Raw genomic sequence first — 20,844 nt, forward strand, 5'->3', positions numbered from 1 at the left:
TTGTTTGCTCTTTCATTCTTCTATGTCCTTGTTAAACGTTTCTTTTATTTTCTCCATTCTATTTCCAAGATTTTGGATCATTTTTACTATCATTACTCTGAACTCCTTTTCAGGTAGACTGCTTATTTCCTCTTCATTTGTTTGGTATGTTGGATTTTTACCTTGCTCCCTCATCTGCTGTGTGTTTCTCTGTCTTCTCATTTTGCTTAGCTTACTGTGTTTGGGGTCTCCTTTTCACAGGCTGCAGCAGGTTCATAGTTCCCGTTGTTTTTGGTGTCTGCCCCCAGTGGCTAAGGTTGGTTCAGTGGGTTGTGTAGGCTTTCTGGTGGAAGGGACTATTGCCTGTGTTTTGGTGGATGAGGCTGGATCTTGTCTTTCTGGTGGGCAGGACTGCATCCGGTGGTGTGTTTTGGGGTGTCTCTGGCCTTATTATGATTTTAGGCAGCCTCTCTGCTAATGGCTGGGGTTTTGTTCCTGTCTTGCTAGTTGTAGTTGTTTGGCATAGGGTGGCCAGCACTGTAGCTTGCTGGTTGTTGAGTGGAGCTGGATCTTAGAGTTGAGATCGAGATCTCTGGGAGAGCTCTTGCCATTTGACATTAGGCGGAGCCGGGAGGTCTCTGGTGCACCAGTGTCCTGAACTTGGCTCTCCCACCACAGAGTCTCAGGCCTGACACCCGGCCGGAGCACCAAGACCCTGTCAGCCACATTGCTCAGAAGAAAAGGGAGAAAGAAAGAAAGAGAAAAAATAAAAGTTATTAAAATAAAAAAATTATTAAAAGTACAAAAAGAATTAAAAAGTAATAAAGAAAGAAGAGAGCTACCAAACCAAAAAAACAAATCCACTGATGATAACAAGCACTAAAAACTATCCTTAAAAAAAAAAAAAAAAAAAAAAGGACAGACAGAACCCTAGGACAAATGGTTAAATCAAAGCTATACAGACAAAATCATACAAAGTCCACCTCCTCAATTCTGGGATGATTCGTTGTCTCTTCAGGTATTCCACAGATGCAGGGTATGTCATGTTAATTGTGGAGATTTAATCCACTGCTCCTGAGGCTGCTGGGAGCGATTTCCCTTTCTCTTTGTTCGCACAGCTCCTGGGGTTCAGCTTTGGATTTGGCCCTGCCTCTGCGTGTAGGTCGCCCGAGGGCGTCTGTTCCCCGCCCAGACAGGACAGGTTTAAAGTAGCAGCTGATTAGGGGTTCTGGCTCACTCAGGCTGTGAGGTGGGATGGGTACGGAATGCTGGGTGAGCCTTCTGCAGCAGAGGCCAGCATGACGTTGCAACAGCCTGAGGCACGCGTGTGTTCTCCCGGAGAAGTTGTCCCTGGATCCCGGACCCTAGCAGTGGTGGGCTGCACAGGCTCCCGGCAGGGGAGGTGTGGATAGTGACCTGTGCTTGCACACAGGCTTCTTGGTGGCGGCAGCAGCAGCCTTAGCGTCTCATGCCCGTCTCTTGGGGTCCATGCTGATAGCCGCAGCTCACGCCTGTCTCTGGAGCTCGTTTAGGCGGTGCTCTGAATCTCCTCTCCTCGCGCACCCGGAAACAATGGTCTCTCGCCTCTTGGGCAGGTCCAGGCTTTTTCCCGGACTCCCTCCCGGCTAGCTGTGGCGCATTAGCCCCTTCAGGCTGTGTTCACGCAGCCAACCCCAGTCCTCTCCCTGGGATCTGACCTCTGAAGAAGCCCGAGCCTCAGCTCCCAGTCCCCACCCGCCCCGGCGGGTGAGCAGACAAGCCTCTCGGGCTGGTGAGTGCTGGTCGGCACCGATCCTCTGTGCGGGAATCTCTCCGCTTTGACCCCCGCACCCCTGTTGCTGTGCTCTCCTGCGTGGCTCCAAGCTTTCTCCCTCCGCCACCCGCCGTCTCCGCCCGCGAAGGGGCTTCCTAGTGTGTGGAAACCTTTCCTCCTTCACAGCTCCCTCCCACTGGTGCAGATCCCGCCCCTAGTCTTTTGTCTCTGTTTTTTCTTTTGCCCTACCCCGGTACGTGGGGAGCTTCTTGCGTTTTGGGAAGTCTGAGGTCTTATGCCAGCGTTCAGTAGGTGTTCTGTAGGAGTTGTTCCACGTGTAGATGTATTTCTGATGTATTTGTGTCGAGGAAGGTGATCTCCATGTCCTATTCCTCCACCATCTTGAAGATCTGAATTGATTTTAGACTCACAAATAGATTACAGCCCAAGGTTCAAAAAGTACCGTCCTTGTTCATTCTTCACCATTACTGGCCCTACAGTTTTGAGGTTTCTTTTGTCCCCACCTCTGTCTTTTTCTAAAGTCTTTTCTGCCATAGAGCCTCTGTGCTGACTTTAATCTCTCTCCGGAATCCTCTTCCCTTAAATCTATATGGCTAATTCACTCATATCATTTGGCTCCTAGCTCAAATGTCATGGACACCTCAGAGGGGTCTTCTCTGTTCACCCAACCACAGTTAGCCCTCTTTTTTCATTTGCTAGCACATCACCATATTTTATTTTCTTCATGGCACTTATGATATCTGAAATTAATTACTTGGGTTTTATTATCTGATTTTTTCATATCTCATTCACACCTACCAATCTGAGTATAGGTTCCCTGAGGAGAAGGAGCTTATACGTCTTATTCACTGTTACATCCTTAGCTTTGAAAACAGAGTTGGCGCCTAAAGTAGGTGCTCAAATAGTTGAATGAATGAGTAGCACTTTGCTTAAATTTTTATGTTATGAAAGTCAAGCTTTTATCATACTCCAGTGAAACTGATATGGTAAATAAGCATGGTTCATGGGTAAACACATAATACTTAACTTTCCGTGTATGACTTGCCTACTGTATGTAGTAATAGCATTAACTATTGGTTGAGTGTGAAGGATGTCTCAGCCTCTGCTCTGCCTTCTTTACAAGTGTCTTCGCATTTAATTCTCTCAACAACCCTGCAGTAAGTGGTGGTCTCCTAATTTGACAGATGGAGAAACTGAGTCTCAAAAATAAGGAACTTGCCTTAGGGTCGAGATTTAATCTTCCCCAGTGTCCTCACTCTTAACAGGTACCCTAGACTGCCTCCCTACCCTAAAGATGAGAATCCTCAGAGGCAGGGAACTTGAAATTAACAGAGTAAGCAGCATCATCATTATGGAATGCTTTGAATCAATAAAGTGTTTAGAGCTGTAAGCAAAGTTAACGGGACCTAGAAACATTATAATTACATATCTGTTGCCATCAATTCAGAATCTTTTTTGATCAGCATTTTCTTTCTTTCCAAATAGTTTGTGGAGACGTTTCTGTTGGAGAGGAAGAAGGTGAAGGTGAAACTGGTTGGATTGAAGGAGCTGCAATCCTCTTGTCAGTAGTGTGTGTAGTATTAGTAACAGCTTTCAATGACTGGAGTAAGGAAAAACAGTTCAGAGGTTTGCAGAGTCGAATTGAACAAGAACAGAAGTTCACAGTCATCAGGGGTGGTCAGGTCATTCAGATACCTGTAGCTGACATTACAGTTGGAGATATTGCTCAAGTGAAATATGGTAAGTAAAAAAGGGCAGTGCATCTTACACATGATGTGATGTTATTGTAATCTTGTTCACAGTTTAGCATACCTTTATTTTGTTTTAGGTGATCTTCTTCCCGCTGATGGCATACTTATTCAAGGCAATGATCTTAAAATTGATGAAAGCTCATTGACTGGTGAATCTGATCATGTTAAGAAGTCTTTAGATAAGGATCCCTTACTTTTATCAGGTACAAATTTCTTTTATAACTGAACTTTTTCCTCCTCCGCAACTATATACCACTGTCAGCAGACAGTTCCCCAAAGAGCCAGTAAATGTGAAGAGGATTCTGTATTTTATGTTAGCTTCTACCCTTATAAACTTTAGAGACTTTCTTTTGTAAGTCAGCAGAGACGTTAGAGATCTTTAAATCCAGAACTGTATTTTACAAATGAGGAACCCCAGTCCAAAAAAATGAAGAGATTTGAGAGTCGGTGTTAATGTTAGTATAATGATAAAACTAAAGTATAAGCCTAATGATCTCTGTTAAATTGATCTGTTTTACATTTATTCTTAAGGGCTATTGTAATATAAAATTAAAGAATGATTGTGTGTTTAAAGCAAATTAATGAATTCTCTATGATGGTCTACAAAGGACAGGATTTAAAAAAAAAAAAACAACTCATAAAATCCTTAAAGTTAACCTAATCTTGCTTTCTTATTTAACTACTGAGGAATGAGTCTGAGACATTAACTATTTATCTAAGGTAATATGATTAATAATAAATAGGTCCAGGAGTAGTACCACGTCTACTAGGCAGAACTGAATTTGCACACGGTTAAGACATGTTCTGAAAATCTAAGGCTTTGTGTAGTGAGGGTGCTGTCTGAAAAGGGGAGGTGGGTGTCTACCTAGGAGGCTTTTACAACAGCTTAACTGTTGATAGCTAGACCTAAGGTTAATTGGAAATGAAATGGAAGGGATAATGAAAAAAATTACAAGCTGCCTTCTAAGATGCTACATGAAAGGAAACCAGAGTACCACAACTTGTCTCCAAAATTATACCAGTTCCTTAGCTTTTGATTTTCAGTTTCCTACTCTTAATTTTCTAGTGTTCTTTATAGAATTTACAAAATTGCTTGTAAGACATTTGGTTTGAATAGATTTTTAGATTGAGTTATACTAGCATTTGGAGTAAGAAAATGTTGCCTATTTGTCTTTAATTATTATTTTCAGATGTTAATGGAATGCTAACATTTCCTACATTGGAAGGAGATTCTGCTTATTTAAATATTTAATAACTTGGCAGCTATACTTTTTCACTTCTCTGTGAACTTTATATTCTAATTGGTTGGACATGGTTTTACTGAAACCAAAGTCAAACGTGTGACAAGGGTCAGTTAAGTTAGAATCACAACTTCGGGGCACATACTTAAGCTTAACTATTACCTTTTTAAGATTTGTAAATATGTGCCAAAAGGCTTATTGTAAAACGTCCCACCACTAAAAGTCAGAGTAACTTCATGTATATACATTTATAAACAGCATTATAAATAGGGGGAAAGTTTCATTTTAATATAGACTTTTGTTTCTTTGAAAAAATCTTGGGATTTGTATACCTTCAGTATCCTGCACTACTAAGAACATTCCTACTCTATTTGAATTTTTCTTTATATTGCTCTGCTTGAAATTCATTCCAAATAGAAATATCTTGGATATATAATGTAGTTAAGTTTAATGTATACTTATTTTACTTATTCCTTGCCATACTTCTAAGAAACTGTGGTTAATGTTAGCCAAGTAAAATCTGTGATTTTTCCCAAAGGAGAGGGAAGCTAGCTGGTCATACCTAACTGCCACAGACTGACCAGGCCACAGTATTTGGTGAACTGAGGTAGTCTCCTCTTGCCTTTTTGCCATGTATACTTCATGGGCTTTGATGTACATCTAGCTTATTCACACAGTGCTTAGCTCTTCAGAATGACATCCTTTAACGGAACCTTGGTCCTTTTCTGTTTTAACAGAGATGGCTGGTAAGTTTTTGTAGACTCAGGTTCCCGACACACCAAGTATACCAAGAGGACTCTATAAATTTTCCATGTTTAAGAAAAGACTGAAATAACTTTCTGGAGTTCCTTATCACAGTATGGGTGGGAAAGTTTTTCTGCATTTATTTCCCTCTTCCAAAAATGTACTGAAAACATGAGATGCATTTATTTTTAAATTTATTCTCATGATGCCATCTCTCACTGCTGTTCTTGGCTTTTTAAATTTAGATGTTTAAAAGCAGTTATTCAGTTAGCAGTAGGGATATGACCAGAACAAAAACTGTTTACTTTGCCTGAGCATATTACCTGCCAACATTTGATTACCTGTGGTCGAGAAGAACAGAACATAAAAAACTGAAATTTGCTGAAAGCTAGAATTGTTAAAAGAAACAAACTGTCTTTTACATTTAGTCCTTGCTCAGTAAATATTGTTTCACTGTCCTTAATTTAATTTCTTGTTTCCCTTGCATTTTTACTGGCAAAGAAGCTAATAATTAGTGAAATAGTCAGAATATAGATTTTTTAAAGCAGGAAAATCAAAGGCCAAAAAAATTCATATTGGATAAATTACTTAGTAATTAACAGCCAAATATAAATTTTTAAGTACTGGAGTAAGTACATATGCTTTACGATCTCATTTTGCAAATTACCATTGAACATTGTTTTGGTACACAGGATGGTATAGTATGTGCTACAGACCCTGCCCTCCAGGTGGTTGTAAACTAGGAGATCAAATAAATAAGTGATAACTATAAAGAAGACTTTATTGAGTATATTAAAAAGAGTTAAGTTTTGAAAGTTACTTAAAATTCACAAAAATATTAGAGAGGTGGGAAGCCTTCTAATGAGTGAGGGAAAGATGTAGAGGTGTGGTCGTACAGGTTGGAGAGTTGTGAGCAACCTTAGTGACATTATATCATAAGAAGAATATGCCCTCTGTGCTCTGACAGAGCTGGATTGAATCTGCCTTGTCACTTAATAGTTGTGTAACATTGGGCAAGTTTCTAGGAAATAAGAATAATAATGCCTGCTGCTTGCAAGACTGTTGTGAGGGACAGTCAGAATTCAGTCAGTGTTCCTATCTCTGCTCCCCAGCTTTTTGTAATGGAGTTTTATGTGAGGCTAATGGATGAAAAAGTTGGGAGTGTTGTTTGGTCTCCATGTGAAGACTTTGAACTTTATCCAGTAGTCAGTGAGGGTCAGAAGTTTTGGAGTCATGAGAGGCTTATGATAAAATCACATCTTAGGAAGGGTGAACCTATTTCAGGATGAACTGGAAAGACAGAAACTAGCTAGGCTGCTGTTGCAGTGATCCAGGTGGGCTGGCATGAAAGCCTGGGTTAGGGAAAGGTGGTGGGGTTGGCTTAGGAATATGTCAGTTGTTGCTGTGTGATCCTTTTTGTTGTAAGCACATTTCTTTATAAGTGAATTGTCCCTAATAATAATAATACAGTTATAATTTAAATATTGAACATTCATTGAACCCCTAAAATTCCAGGCAATGTGCCAAACACTTTACACTTACAGACTTAATTTGCGTCTCATTTTTACAGAGTGTAGGTACTGTTATCCACGTTTATGGACTAGTAATTGAGATGTTACAGTTTGCCCAGTATCACATGATAAATGACTGGTAGAGTGAGCTTTGAACTCAGATGACTTATTACAGACTTAAAACCTTAAGCACAAGAATCTCGGTTTTATTTTAATGTGTTGTTGAATTTTAAAAACACATTTTCTGTTGTTGTAGGTACTCATGTAATGGAAGGCTCTGGAAGAATGGTAGTTACTGCTGTGGGTATAAATTCTCAAACTGGAATTATCTTTACCTTACTTGGAGCTGGAGGTGAAGAGGAAGAGAAGAAAGATGAGAAGAAAAAGGAAAAGAAAAGTAAGGATAGCAATATGCTATAAGAATTGGTATTTGGAAATACGGCAGCTAGATTGTAAGAACTCATCCAAAAAATACCTGTTTCATCAGATTTTGAAATGAAGAGTTCTACAAAATTAGTTACCCAACATAGTACTTTCAAGAGGTAGAGTTGATGGAGGGGGAATTTTTTTTTTAAGACTTAGTAGTCCGAGGAGGGCTTTATGAAAGAAGATATCAATCCTGCTTTACCATAGCCAGATGTATTCAGCATCTCCTTGAATACTTTAAAATCTCCCTGTCATTTGACCAGCAAAATGAATTAAACTCCCACTTCCTTTGCTTATTTTTTTGCTACTTCAGTAGGAGCTTTCCTTGTCAACCATATCACTTTTTGGCCTCATTGAGCTTTTCATCTTTTTCAAGTTTTCTACTACTCAACATTTCCCAGTCTGTACTTATGTACTTGGTTTTTAGACATAAGATCAATGCTTCACTTTGACACCTCATGTGTTTGCGTTGTTATATTCAGCCCATCATTCGATATCAAGGTTTTAAAATTTTAGTCCTGATCCATTGTATCTGCTGTCCCTCCAAGGGGGATCTGTTATCAGCAAACTTGATAACCATAGTTTATCCACAAGGATCTTATAAGAAGCTGTTATACATGGGGAAATAGCTCAGGATCACTTAGTTGCGGAGTATGTCCCCTTTTTAAAAAAGCCCTCCTCACCCTTTACTCCAGAGTTTTTCCCTTTAGGGCAATAGCACTTTACTGTGGTTTAACCGCTTAGATTCATTTAATTTTACTTGGGCTAGTAAGTCCATATTTCTCTCACACATGTAAGTATTTTGAGATCTTATAAAATAAATGCCTTACTAAAATCTTGGCTTGCTATATCTACAGCAGTGTTTTTAATATTTAGGTGTTTTGGTTCGGTTTTTGGGTTTTGTCTTGAGCTGTGAAATCTTGATTTCAAAGAGAACTATGTTCGAAGGGTTCTGGCTGCCGGCAAGGGAGGCAGGCCCCACGCTGTAGGTTTTTCCTGTCCCACTCCTCGCAGCAGCCCTCCACGTGCTGCCCTAAGTGTCCAGTGCGTAGTGCTGATACCATTTCTGGACCGCTTTATATGCATTATCTCAATAATCCTTACAACCATACAGAAAAGACTATCTTTTTGCTGACAAGTAAACTGAGGCTTATGGAGGTTGCATAACTTGCTCCAAGTCGAAGATCTAATTAGTGGCAGATCAGACCCACTTGTCTGACTCAAAAGTGTGTGCTCTTCACCATATATTGTGTTGCATCCTAATTTACAGGAGACTAAAGTCAACAGACCCTATTAAAAAAAGAAAGGGAAGTTCACATCATGACCTTGTTCCTGTTGACCCTACAGTTTCTTTTCCAGCAAGCACCTTTTTTTCCTAAGATCTTATATACCTATTTTTATTAATCCAGTCAAGAGTATTCCCAGGAATTAACATCTAACTGACTGCTGTTTTTGAGTCTTGGTGAGAGAGAGAGAGAGAGAGAGAGAGAGAGTGAGAGTGAGTGAGTGAGTGTGTGTGTGTGTGTGTGTGTGTGTGTGTGTGTGTGTGTGTAATGGAGACACCGTTTTTCCATTTGTGGACTTCCATCTCTTTTAGCATTCCCCTGAATAAATTGATATTATATATTAATATAATCCAGGGTAATCTGTCTCAGTTGCCTTCATAATCTGGAATGTGAATGTTTGGTCTCTTTCCAAAATTGAGCTCATTCAGAGTACCTAGGTATTCTGTCTCCTCACCTGTCTTGAGCATCTGTTCCTCTTTGACCATATTTGTTCCACGTTTTCCAGTTTGAAGGTAGGTCTCCTTGATAGAGAAGTTGAAAGAAGAATAGGCTGAGTGGTTCTCTTTCCTCTTCGTCATTTTTAATATTATACTCCCTACTCCAAACAATAGACCCATTCCCTCCTTGATTACTTTTTACATTAGACATTCTCATCTTTCTGTTTTCCTCCAAATCTAAGTGAATTGGGGGATTACCTTAACTAGTAGTTTTACTGTCTTATTTTGTACCTTCATATTCTAGTTTTACTTGCTTGTCTCCCCTGTCTTTTATACATACCAGTTTGGTTCTCATTCCCATCAGAGTTCTCCTGTGTGCCTGTTGTCTTCCTATGACATTCCTTCCTCCCTCTACCCCTTCCCTTTTCCACATTCTTAGGCTTATATCTGTATTTAGTTTGAAAACCTCTTGTACCATATGTGGGTGTATTGCAGCATAAAAAAGAGTAAAGTCTTATGGAGAAATCAACTAAGTATAGATGCCCCAAATTATTTTAGAGTGTCCCCCCATGGTTAAGACCTAGGGAGTGATAGAGCCAGAAGGTCATTATGGGCCAAATGCTTTCTAATCTGTACACACACACACACACACACACACCATTGTGTAACAGTTCTGTTATAGAAATGTGAGCTACCTTTGCATAATTTAACATGGCTGTATTCATTTCTTTTGGAAAGCTTTAATTCCCATTTTGTTCCTACAGATAAGAAACAAGACGGAGCTATTGAGAATCGCAACAAAGGTAAATTCAGGAGGATAAAAGTACACTTAGCTTGTTCTCATTGTATCCACAAATACATCTCTTGTGTACTGTATTCATCCAAAAGTAGGATGTATACGGAAGATTAACAATCTGTATTACTTGGGTGAATGTCTCTTTTGTCAGTGCCTGACTCATGCTGCCTTTACAATGTTAATAAGACTTTAATTATGACCTGTGTTAGTAAGCTTAGAAAGGTCCAGATGTAGGTAACTTTAAACTTAAGCATTTCAGTATTTATCATTGGTTACAATATGATTGCTAGCAAAAATGCAAAAGAAACAAAATATAAAATGTAAATTTTTTTGCAGCTATTTAATAGTCTGTAAGCATATGTGCATTTCTCTATATGTGTGGTCCTACATAATGTTCTACATTATGGTCATAACTTATGAGGGAGGGATTTATGGTGTTTGGAATGAGTCTCATTATCTAACACAACACACAGGAAGAAAAATGATTTGGTATTTAGCTCTTTTAGGACCCTGTATTTCTTCTTATGCCTCATCCCTATTTCCTAGCTCAACATTCTCGAATCTGGTACAGAGTTTCAAAACCTAGTGTCACGAATTGTCTTATTTTCTCTGGGTAGGCACAGACATACACAGGAAGCTAAATGTTTAAATTTTTGTGTTTCTATAAGAAATTGATTTTTTTTCCCAAAAATTGCTTGAAAATGTTAACAGTTACGTGTGCCTTTAAAACGTAGTGAAGTTATATTTGCTCTTCAATGTAGCAAAAGCCCAGGATGGTGCAGCCATGGAAATGCAGCCTTTGAAGAGTGAAGAAGGTGGAGATGGTGATGAAAAAGACAAAAAGAAAGCAAATTTGCCAAAAAAGGAAAAATCTGTTTTACAAGGGAAACTAACAAAGCTGGCTGTTCAGATTGGCAAAGCAGGTATGATATATACGAGAAAATAAGATGTTTTGTTTTAAAATATGCTGCCTTTCTATTTAAAAATCATCTTTGACACACTTAAGACTGGAAATCATTGCTTTGTGAGTGGAAGAGGAGATAAAAATATTTTCAGTTTTATCTACAATGTACTAGGCCTTTGAGTTACTGTGGATCCTCATAATATTTTGCAGCTTGGGAACTGTTATCCTCATTTTATGTAGAGGGAGTGTCCTCTGTCAACTAACTAATAAATAAGTGGCCAGGTTAGGATTAGCACCTAAGGCTGCCCAATTCACAAGCCCGCACGCTCCTCTCTGAATTTCTGGGGGCAATAGAGGGCTTAGCAGAGAGGTTACTCCGTAACGGTTACCCAGCTATATTTTAATAAAAAGAAATGTCACCACACATTTTCTTATCTTTGTTCTGACAATGAAAAAAAAAATTAGGTGTGTGTTTTTCTAAAAGTTATAGTTAACTTAAATTGAATGGATTAGTTAGAGTTAGAATGGATCACCCTGGTGAAGCTGAAGTTATAAATTACAACCATCACTAGAAAACGCCTGTTAACAGAACTCCTCTTCAGAGGAAATAAAACAGAGCTTTAGCTAAAAACATAGCATGCCCTTCAATAGTATCTTTATGAAAGAACACGTGTGGGCTAAATCAGACTACACTATTAAAGTCACTTACATTGCATCATTCTGTTACTTCCTAGGACTGTGCTGGAAAAAGTTAATTTTTGCTTCCGTCCTCAAAAAGCTTATTATCTAATAGCAAATATTTGCTTTTGATAGTATGTAGCCAAATGGTAATACTGACTCATACAGTGTTGGGGAAAAGGGTGGATTTAAGATGGTGATGGTATTTTAGTAGACATTGAATTGGATTTTTAGACCCAGATAGGTGGACATGCCTTATTTTGTAATACTCATTTATAAGGGGCTAAATATCCCACAAAACAGAAAGGTGTAAATGATTTGTAATATATGATTAACTGTTGGTTTGCTAAGTTAATAAAGCAGTAAGGATGAAAAAAATTAAGTAATTTTGGTAATTTGTGTTTTTTTCGTAAAGAACATGGGGTTCGGTATTTAATTCCAGGTCTCCCCATTGGTCAGGTTCTTATCAACTTCTCTTTTGTCATGAAAGCAGCTTGCCAATGTGTAGAGCACCAGCTTATTACTAAGCTTTTGGTATTTCCTTGTCGTTGCTTATTATTTTGTCTCGGCTTTAGTAGAAGACTGAAGATACAATTAAGTCTAGAAAAGAATCATAAACACTTTTTTCCCACTTCTCCTGGGTTTCGGGACTGTACTTGGAAGCAGAAATTAAATCTGATAATGTCAAGTGATGAGTTAAGCACAAAAAAGGATGTAACAGTTTCTCAGCGAAATTAAAATAAATATCACCAAAGTAGTTGTAATTCTTCCAGTGGCTAATATGTAACTGACAATGAATTGTGTCTAGAATATTTAATAATTACATTTTCCTTCTTTTTATGTAGGTTTGTTGATGTCTGCCATCACAGTTATCATTCTCGTATTATATTTTGTAATTGATACATTCTGGGTTCAGAAGAGACCGTGGCTTGCTGAGTGCACACCGATTTACATACAGTATTTTGTGAAGTTCTTCATTATTGGAGTTACGGTTTTAGTGGTAGCCGTGCCAGAAGGTCTTCCACTCGCAGTCACTATCTCACTGGCTTATTCAGTCAAGGTAAGTAGAAAAGAAAGTCTCAGCTGGTGTAGAAAATGTACAACTGGTTGCTCTTTTCTCTTGGGCTCTGGAACTAGGGGATTTCCATAAATTTACACTGTTTTCTTTAGCGCTGTCATTGATTCCCTTCTCCTCCCCCCCAGTTGAAGATCTCTGCATCGAGACCTATACATTCCTGGGATGGCAGACTTGACACAAAGCTAAGCATAACTCTGCTGGGGAAGGTTCTAGCTTAAATTTCCTCATATGATAGTTATGTTGTCCTGTCCCCTCCTGTTTCCAATCTATAACATTGAAGTAAGCATGTTTGTCATTTGCCTGTGGTACAAGAACAGAGACGTTTACTGGAATCCAACCGTCTAAGGCCTCCTTGTTTCTACACTTGGACCCTCCTGACCCCACGGTCCTGCCTTCACATGGTAGACTCATGTTTCTAAAAAATAATTCAGATCATCTTGTTTCCTTTTGTAAAACCCTCCAGTGGCTTCTTGTCAGAATGAAATCCAAGGCTTCTTGCTATGGCCTGCAGGGCCCTGCTCCATCTGGCCTTTGCTTTCCTCTAGTGTTCATCTCCCACCTCTCTCTCCCCCTCTGGTCCAGCCTCACCAGCCTTCCTGCTGTTTCTCAAATACCCCAACCCTGTTCTCACTTCAGGACCCATGTGTTCCTTCCTTTGAATCATCAGCTGTCTAACTTCACTCAGGTCTCTTCACATGTCACCTTCTCTGACCACTCCATTTACAGTAGCTAACTCCTCCTTGTTCTTGGTAGAATGCCGAAAAAATGAGCTTCAGTGGCTCTGCTAGCTGCTGGTTACCTAAAGGAATATTCTGTTTGAAGATTATTAATCTACTTTTTAATCAATTTTATATCTTATATGGAAAAGGTGGCTTCACATGTAGAATTGTACCTGATGAAAGAATGCTGCTCTTATCAATTTTCTAATATTAATTAATATTTCTCCTTAAGTAGTATTGCTGACAGAGAGCAACACAAAGTAATTGGTCATAGTTTCTGCTCCAGCACTCTTATATTCAGTGTTCCCAAGAATTTTCAACAGATGTGTCATGATAAGAATATTTTTCGCTTACTGTTCGAGTTTATTTTCAGGCATTTCACATCTTTTATTTCAAAAGTAAAATGGTAAATGTGTCAAAGTAGTAATGAAATACAGTGTAATCATCTATTTGATGTTTTAAAATAATTAGAAATAATTGGGGTAAATATAAATTTTAGACACATGGGTAAAATCAGTCATTTTATCAATACAGTCGTTAGTTCACTTTGAATAGTCATTAATGATATTAATTTTTCAATTGATCAAAAAGATATAGGCAGGATTGATTTGCAGTCCTTTCATAGAAAATAAATAAGAGCATTTTTCTTTAAGTTTTTATTAAATGTTTATTTTAGCCCAAATGTTATCAGTCACATTTCTTTTCATTGAGGTGTGGTCCTTATGGCTCCTCTGTTAGTGTTTGACAAAACTGAACACATTTTCTTTACTGCCGAACTTCCTTATTTTAATGTTCAGTATTAATGTAAATCACAGTAATCTTCCTTCCCCATATTTATTTCTTCAAGGAATCAGTTTCTTGCAGTATCTTGCATATTAATAGTCACAGAACATACTTTGTAAAATAACTCTTTACAGGTTTTAACCCATTCCAGGTATGTTTTAAGAATGAGTTATCAAGCATTTTAACCTAAATGCTTTTTGGAGCTACAGTGAAACTCTTGGTTTTTTTAGAAACTATCTTTTTCTTGTAAATAAGAGGAAGGGGTGATCCTGAGGATGAGAAGACCAAGTGTACCAACATATGGAAAAGATAAAAATGATCCTTTCTGGTTTTGTTATGTTACCTCAGTCTATCAGAGTCAAAAGGAAAAAAAAAAAGTCAGGCAGCTACATGCCCACAAACTCTATATTTAACTGATAAGCTACTTTTTTCTTGGTGACTGATACTAGAATGTTTTGTTTTCCACTTAATAAGGAGACTTAATCCTTACGTGTTATATACTCTTACATGGCTGTAAGTACCTCTGTACTTAGAGTACAAATTATTATAGCTCTTGTAATTTGAGGACACTTCACAGAAGTGTTGGAGGCATATAGTCAACATGATTTGCATTGGGTGCAGGTATCTGTATTCATTTACTAGATTATGTTATGTAGTGGGGAAATGATTGAAACCGTGGAAAGCTGGTACTCTGTTTAGCTTATTTGAATAGGTGAAATATACTAAATTCTTCCAGTATTAAATCAGTGCTTTATACTGTGTATCCATGTAAAGTTGGGAGTTTTAGTTCTGATTTTAAAGCAGTTTATAATCATTTTAATATAATGAGGTCATTGGTTTTATATGTAGCTTAACTACTTTTTTTTGGTCACTGTAGAAAATGATGAAAGATAATAATTTAGTGAGGCATCTGGATGCTTGTGAAACCATGGGAAATGCTACAGCTATTTGTTCAGATAAAACAGGAACATTGACAATGAACAGAATGACAGTTGTTCAAGCTTACATAAATGAAAAGCATTATAAAAAGATTCCTGAACCAGAAGCTATTCCACCAAATATTTTGTCCTACCTTGTAACAGGACTTTCTGTGAATTGTGCTTATACATCAAAAATATTGGTAAGCTTTCTTTAATAATATTTTATTAATTATTTTAATAATAAATTAATATAATTAATTTGTATATGAAAATTTATATATGAAAATTAATTTTTCAATTTGTGATGATTTGACTGTATGTAGCTTTTAAGCTCTATCATTACTATTTATAAATTGAAGAGGTGAATTGTGTTGTTTTTAAAAGGCATATATCCATATACTGTATTTAATTTTTCTTTTGATACAATTTGTGTTACTAGTAAGATCTGTTGATCAACATATACATTCTGTTTATTTGTATTTTTCTTCTCCTGTATTTTGAATTTCCTGCGTTTAGAAACTCTTGAGCCTAACAACCAGAATAAGTCCTTAATTTTAAATTTTTACTTTGCTCATTTTGTGAAAGACTAGTCTATCTTACTGTAGAAAGTTAACTCAATTTACTAGAGAAGATTTTGAAACTAGATTTCAACTTAAAACAATATGTTTTACATATGCTTGCTATATGCTCTGTTTGGTTTCTCAGTAGATCCTACCTATAAGGTGATCCTTAAACCTTTTGGGACTAACTGAATAAAGTAATTCTAGACTTGTACTACCTTAGAATAAAATATTTTTAACTTCGCAAGTTTTAAAAGTCTTATTTATAACATAAAGCATGAAATTGTTTGGCTGATATGTGTTCTAGTGATTTGTGGGTGAAGACCATAAACAAAATTAGTATTTCGTGAATTGGATTATTGGACTGGAAAGTTATGAGATCTTGATTCTAGATCTAGCTTTGCCTTAGCCGAAAGTCTGAGCTTTACTTTCTTCAATTGTTTTTTTTTTAACATCTCTGTTGGAGTATAATTGCTTTACAGCGGTGTGTTAGTTTCTTCTTTCTTCAATTGTTAAGTAAAGATGGTTACATCTGCCCTTAATACTGTTGTGATGATTACATAAGAAGGTATTTGTGAAGACACTATGAAGGAAATAAAGTTTTTATATATATTTAAGTCAACAGTGCTTCATTTTAATGCTTATACTTTTAAGCCATAAAAATCGGTAAAGTAGATTTAATTTTGAATTATTTAATGTAAACATTCAGTGAAAACAAGAGAAAAGGAAAGGAATTAAAATTTCTTAAGTCCCATATGTGTCAGGAACCAACTTTAAAAGTTACATTTCTTGTTTAATTCTTGGGTCATAAGAGCTCCTATTTTCCAGATGCTGAAGCCAAGGACCACAGCAGTTGGGTAATTTGCCAAAAGTTCACATAGCTAGTAACTTGCAGGGCTGAGATTGGAATCCATGTTATCTTTGCTCCAGAGCTTCTTTCTACCTTACTTTTTCTATGTCCCTCTTTGAAATGCTAAAACTAATAGAAGTTTTCTATATAATTTCTGTATAATTTTGTTTTAGAATGTCTCGTTCTGTTTTACATTATAAATTAAACTTTCGTAGAGAAACAAGATGATACTAGCTTCTAAACCTTTTTTTCTTATAGCCACCAGAGAAAGAGGGTGGATTACCGCGTCATGTTGGTAATAAAACTGAATGTGCCTTGTTGGGACTTCTTTTGGATTTAAAACGGGATTATCAGGATGTTAGAAATGAAATACCAGAAGAAGCACTGTACAAAGTCTACACCTTCAATTCTGTTAGAAAGTCCATGAGTACTGTCCTGAAAAATTCAGATGGAAGTTATCGAATATTCAGCAAGGGTGCATCTGAGATAATTCTGAAAAAGTAAGAGTAAAATGCTTAGATGAATAATTGCTAACTATAGTTGCTTTATGAAATATCTACTATGTTAATATTGTTGCTATTTTCTTTTTGTGAATATCAGGCATTTGCTAGGACCTTGGAGTTTTTTTAGTATATTTTAATGGTATTGCTCTTTTGCCCAGGGTATTCTGTCATTTTCATACTCCAGCTTCTTTTATTTCTTAGTATTTTGCTACAGGGAAGATAAGCCCATTACATTCAATCTGGTAGGTTTAATGAAGTGAACATTGATATTTGTTCTTAAACGTGTTGACTCCGTTGTTATGTAGGATCATGAAAAATAAAAGCCTTCTGGGAAGAAAAACTGCAGTTTATGTCTTCAACACTGCATTGTAGATAGTGATGAATTAATTATATATTAGTTTTTAGAACAGCAAAGCATTAAAACTAGATCTTGAGAATCCTTTTATATCAGAGTGAGGTTTTATCATATTTATGCTGCTGCAGCGTCGTATTTAAATATCTGCTGTCATTTTGAATGGTAATCTTTTCTTTTGTACTGTCCTTATACACACCAGTCGCCTCAATTTTGACATCACATGTTTATGTATAATTTCCCTAATGCTTTTTTTTTATTACAGGTGTTGAAATTATTTTGATTTTTTTTTTAATTCCAGTAGAGAAGCAGAAAACTTTTTTTTTAAATTAAGAGCATTTTGGGAAAATTAGAACTCACTTGAAATTGCAATATTTAAAATATTTCCAATTTTAATTAGCTTATATGTGGATTATAATCCAGTGTTATCTTAATGAACACTTGTCAGATCATAATCTAACAGGTTTAAGAGAAAATACATGAAAATGCAGAATATGACAGATGTACACAAAGTTTTAAGACGAGAGGTCATACTATGAAGGGTGTAGCATTTAAGATAGGTTTCGGTATGAAGTAAGATCAAGTTGAAGGAAGCCACATTGGAGGGAAGGAAGTGGGAATATGCAGACCATATTGGGGGAATAGCTAATAGTCATACAGTGCAGCTGAGTGGTGATGGGCTTTTGTGGCACACAGGACATCTTTCTTCCCTTTACATATGCTTGCTTATCTGACTTCTGTGTAATGTTAGAAATCTTGCATCGTGGCTTGCTGGGAAGCAGGTAGGTGGTATGGGGGAGATTTTTCAATCAAAACCAAATCAGGCTTTGGCTCTTCTGCAACTAAGTAGTTTTGGGATGCTGGGAAGATTCTTCCTTTGGCTTCCATTTTCCTTCACTGAAAAAGAGGATGATGACCACCAATTCTAAGACACTGAGATAAAATAATGCCTGTAAAACATCCAGCATGGAGTATATTAAGTATACAATAACTCTTTCCACTCTTTTTGTTGTGGAGTCTCTTAAATGTTAGCCTGAGTAGTTAAAACAGTTAAGTAGGCCAGATAATGCAGCTGAAGAATTTTTTTCATCAGGTAGCAGAATGAGCATAGCTGTGGGACTGAGGATAATTCTTGCATCAGGGAATAAGGTGGGTTGGGATTGGAGGGAAGGATGGACTGGAGACCAATATCATTTAAAAGCCTATTACAGTAGCTCTGGCTTGAAGTAAGAGCCAGAAGAAGGCAGTAGAGTAGCAGGGGGAATAGAAAGGAGAGGAACATTCGGAAGACTGGTCAGAGGACAAATACATAGGACTTAGGAGCTAATACTATATAGGTGATGAGGAGAAAGGAAGTATTCAGGTGAGAGTTTAGACTTAACATTGAAATTATTGGGAGTAATGTTGATGTCCGTTCGATGGGCAGTGAGGAGACAGCCTTTAGTCTTGTATGCAGTAAATTTGAGGTACGGTACAACATCTGAGTAGACTGTCAGAGTGGAAAGCTTTGGAAAACGATCAAAACAGAAGATGGGGATTTGGGAATCACCTGCCTAGAAGCAGGAGGCAGTGGCATCACCAAGGGAGAGGAACATAAAGAAGCAAAAAATAAACTTTAAATAGGGAAGTATACAGTGTAACTTTTATTTACTACACAGTTAAAGAGTGGTAGTTAGTTTCACTGAAACTAAAACTATTTTGGCTTTATCTCTCTCATTCTAATAGAGTGCTTATTTTAACAGTAAGTTATTTTTTTTCTTTCATGGTTAAAGCAATATAGGTGATGAAACAGCATCTCAGGTAAGGGTTGATTGAACGTGGCTTTTTACTTTAAAAGAAGGAAGTATCTGGAAATTTTGTGTTAATTAAAGTTAATGTCTAATTCTGCACCAAAATGGACAGGCATATAGTTTATTCTTCTCTGCCACTAGGGTTTTTTTGTGAAAATTTAGAAGCCCTGCATTTCCAAAAGAGAAGTGTCTAAAGTAACTTGAATGGAGAATGGTCAAGTGAGAACCATAAAAAGAGAACTGTATTTTGTAAAGGGGAGGGTGAAAAGTGAATATGATTTAAGTCTGTAAAAACACAACATATGTAATTCTCTGAATTCCAGATAATCAGATTCCATGATTCTTCCAGTTCACTTAGCCCTTCCAGTTCACTTAAATGGCATTAACCATTATTTTTGTTAATTATTGATGTTTGGATTCAACGTTTCCTTATAGGTGTTTCAAAATCTTGAGTGCTAATGGTGAGGCAAAAGTATTCAGACCAAGGGACCGTGATGATATTGTAAAAACTGTGATTGAACCGATGGCATCAGAAGGCTTGAGAACCATATGTCTTGCATTCAGAGATTTCCCAGCAGGAGAACCAGAACCAGAATGGGATAATGAAAATGATATTGTCACCGGCCTTACATGCATTGCTGTTGTGGGGATTGAAGATCCTGTGAGACCTGAGGTGGTGAAACATTCTGTGTTCTGCATGTGCAGAAGGCACTAACTGTAACCAGTTTTCTAGTAAACTTCTTAGTGTTTGTGATTTTATTTCTCTCCTATGTGAATCCAAGATAAGTGAAATAATAGTGCTTGTGATGCATGTGCTACCTGTTTATGGTTTTTAATTAGATAACTTCTCTTTGGGATCCTGTATGTTTATAGCATAACCAGTGCCTTGAACTGGGTAGGTTTTTTCAATTGATATTTATATTAAATTACATAGTAAATGCCATTAAGTTATTTGTTTTCATGGTCTGTAGTCCAGCACTGTCCAATAGGGCTTTCTGCAACCATAGAATTGTTCCGTGTTGTTCCATATCATAGCTACTAGCCACATGTGACTACTGAGATTTTAAGGTGCAGCTAGTGCAACTGAAAAACTGAATTAAAAAATTTTTTTTTTCAATTTATATTTAAACATCTTGCTACCATACTGGACAGTCTGCAGCTCTAGACTTTGCTTTTCTTCTTTAAATCTTTTTTTTTTTTTTTAAGTTTATTGAGCAACTGCTGTGTACCAGCAGCTATGCTAAGATACTGGAGACATAAAGATTTTTGAGATCTGGTTCCTGGCCTCAAAGAAGTCACTGTCCTGGGCAGGGATGGACAAACACATAATTATAACCAGGATGTTAGTACATAGTTAGATACATATGCAGAGCATGTTATATGAGCACAGAACATGAGCCCCCAACCTTCTAAAGTAATTATATCTTTTTATTGCATTCTTACTGTGTGCCACATATTATGCCAAGTGCTTTACATGTATTATTTCATTTAATAGTCACCTCTGAGTTATAAGTATTATTACTTATTTGAAAGTTGAAAAAAAATTGAGATGTATAGAGGTTAGCTCTAGACATTAGAGCTAGTGTGTTCAAACCCAGCTCTGTATAAAATACATGTGATTAAAAGACCACACTGTGTTATGTTAACCATGAGAGGGGTCAAGTAAGACTTCCTAGAGGTTAATTACCTGATTTGAGTCTCAAAGGTTGAAGAGGTATTGGCTAGACCAAGAGAGAGGGTGAGCGGTAAGCACCTTGTGAGC

General features: G+C 37.1%; 1 protein-coding gene across 3 annotated transcripts in view; it reads left to right on the forward strand.

Annotated features, from left to right (window-relative positions):
• The window catches only part of ATP2B1 (ATPase plasma membrane Ca2+ transporting 1), a 131,772-nt gene that overhangs the window by 80,391 nt on the left and 30,537 nt on the right, over positions 1 to 20,844 (forward strand). For all 3 annotated transcript variants that reach the window (XM_060306435.1, XM_030856411.2, XM_060306436.2), the window contains exons 4-12: positions 3,239 to 3,493; positions 3,582 to 3,707; positions 7,257 to 7,397; positions 9,914 to 9,952; positions 10,707 to 10,868; positions 12,373 to 12,587; positions 14,985 to 15,227; positions 16,696 to 16,937; positions 19,518 to 19,755. In XM_060306435.1, the coding sequence (XP_060162418.1) occupies positions 3,239 to 3,493; positions 3,582 to 3,707; positions 7,257 to 7,397; positions 9,914 to 9,952; positions 10,707 to 10,868; positions 12,373 to 12,587; positions 14,985 to 15,227; positions 16,696 to 16,937; positions 19,518 to 19,755 (1,661 nt within the window). The remainder of the gene's footprint in view (positions 1 to 3,238; positions 3,494 to 3,581; positions 3,708 to 7,256; positions 7,398 to 9,913; positions 9,953 to 10,706; positions 10,869 to 12,372; positions 12,588 to 14,984; positions 15,228 to 16,695; positions 16,938 to 19,517; positions 19,756 to 20,844) is intronic.

Source organism: Globicephala melas, chromosome 10 (assembly GCF_963455315.2).
Source record: "Globicephala melas chromosome 10, mGloMel1.2, whole genome shotgun sequence".
In the NCBI taxonomy this organism is placed as follows: Eukaryota; Metazoa; Chordata; class Mammalia; order Artiodactyla; family Delphinidae; genus Globicephala; species Globicephala melas.